Here is a 1,917-nt window from a genome sequence, read left to right as displayed (position 1 = left end):
AGAAGAGTCACTGTGTTTTGTACCCTGGGCTCCGCCTCGCTTCTCAGCCTGGCTGCCCCCCCAGCCACCCTGGTGCCGTGGGCTGCTCCTCACCAGGGCGAGCCGCGTTGCCCGGGGGTGCCCGACTCAGCCCAGACGCAGGCCCCGGGAGAGATCTGCAAGGCCAGCGCCCAGCCTTCCCTGAGCATGGCGCTGCACTGCGGCGGGGGCTCCAGGCGTGGGGTGAACCCCCCCTGCACCTTGCAGCCCCCCCACGGCTGCCCCTCAGTCCTGCCAGGGGCAGAGCCAGCTTGGGTCGCTGGGGCAGGCGGGGAGGCGCCGCTGGGGAGTAGGGCCGGCGCAGCCGGGCAGAGCCAGCAGGAGAAGCCACCGTTGCCAGAGCCAGGCGCACGTGAGCACCACCCGCACAGTGGCCCAGCCAGAGCCGCGGGGCCCCGGGAGCAGCTCACGCCGGAATTGCTGCTCCAGCCTTGTTCCCCTGCCCGGGCACCGCAGGGGCCCCCTCCCTGCCCACGGGCAGCGCGGCAGGGACCGGGACCAGACTGCATGGAGTCACACAGGGGCCTTTATTGCCCACAGCCCAGGGGGCCAGGCCCGGGGCAGCTCCCACCCTCATGCAGCCGCTTTCAGGAACAGGCCTGTGCAGGCCCAGGGCCCTCTGCTCCCCACCAGCGGGGTCTGCCAGGCTGGGGCCCCGTGCCCAGGAGGGGCCAGCCCAGGGCTAACAGCAGACCAGGGCCCCGTCCTCCCGCGGGCAGGGGGCACGTGCCCAGCTCAGCAACAGGGCAGCAGCCACCAGCAGAGCGTCCCCCCACCCCCCAGTCCTGGTGGTGCTGCTGGCCTGGGCCCCACGGCTGCTCAGAAATCCTCGTCCCAGCCCGAGAACTCCTCCTCGGCCGGCGTCCAGTCCACCGAGAAGCGCTTGAAGTTGGCGTAGGGCGGGCCCTGCGGAGAGAGGGTGTGGGGCTCAGTCTCCTCCAGCTCCGGGTCACGGCTGCAGCTCCCTCCTGCCCCACATGGGGCTTGGCCTGGGTCCTCCCTCCCTGGCTCGCCACCCGCCCCATGACACCCCCCGGCTCTGGCCCCTGCATGAGGCTCCTGCAGCCAGGGGCTGCCCCACAGCAGGGGGCTGCTCGGTCTGGACTGTGCCACCTTGGAGGGACCTCCCTACCCCTGTGTTGCAGGGTCCCTGGCTGGCATGCTTGGGGGAGGGGGATGCTATGCCAGGGTGCCCCCCATTCTGTGGGCAGAGTGATGCAGCTCATGGGGAGGCACAGTGCAGCATGGCATGCTGGGAGCTGTGGGGCCCTACGGAGGCAGAGCATGGCAGCCCCCTACCCCCGAGTCCCACGCCAAGGACTCAGCCCATCACCCCTCAACACTGGGCCACCAAGCCCAGGCCTGCCCCAGCCTCACCCGGGGTCCCCCCGTAGCCCCCACACCTGCTTCATCAGCGCCAGGGTGGGAGCATCGATCTGCCGCAGGGCCAGACGCTTCCACTTCACCGAGCCAAACCACCTGGGACCAAGGACAGTGTCAGTGGGGCAGGAGCGCTGGCCACAGGGCATCCCAGCTCCTCCAGCCCCACCTCTCCCAGCGGGAGGAGGGAAGCCCCAGCAGGGGGCGCTGCTGGGGGCGGGGCCGGAGGGGGGAAGCCCCAGCAGGGGGCGCTGCTGGGGGCGGGGCCGGAGGGGGGAAGCCCCAGCAGGGGGCGCTGCTGGGGGCGGGGCCGGAGGGGGGAAGGCCCAACAGGGGGCGCTGCTGGGGGCGGGGCCGGAGGGGGGAAGGCCCAACAGGGGGCGCTGCTGGGGGCGGGGCCGGAGGGGGGAAGCCCCAGCAGGGGGCGCTGCTGGGGGCGGGGCCGGAGGGGGGAAGCCCCAGCAGGGGGCGCTGCTGGGGGCGGGGCCGGAGGGGGGA

General features: G+C 73.0%; 1 protein-coding gene across 4 annotated transcripts in view; it reads right to left on the bottom strand.

The window, feature by feature from the left end:
• Positions 1–553: 553 nt before the first annotated feature.
• Positions 554–1,917, bottom strand: part of LOC141983715 (cGMP-dependent protein kinase 1-like) — a 67,603-nt gene continuing 66,239 nt past the window's right edge. For all 4 annotated transcript variants that reach the window (XM_074946739.1, XM_074946740.1, XM_074946738.1 and 1 more), the window contains 2 exons: positions 1,443–1,518; positions 554–945 (listed from right to left, as the gene is read on the bottom strand). In XM_074946739.1, the coding sequence (XP_074802840.1) occupies positions 859–945; positions 1,443–1,518 (163 nt within the window). In that variant the 3' untranslated portion in view covers positions 554–858. The remainder of the gene's footprint in view (positions 946–1,442; positions 1,519–1,917) is intronic.

Source organism: Natator depressus, chromosome 3, assembly GCF_965152275.1.
Source record: "Natator depressus isolate rNatDep1 chromosome 3, rNatDep2.hap1, whole genome shotgun sequence".
In the NCBI taxonomy this organism is placed as follows: Eukaryota; Metazoa; Chordata; order Testudines; family Cheloniidae; genus Natator; species Natator depressus.
The sequence above is the reverse complement of the archived record's forward strand: the minus strand, read 5'-3'. Positions and strand labels throughout refer to the sequence as shown.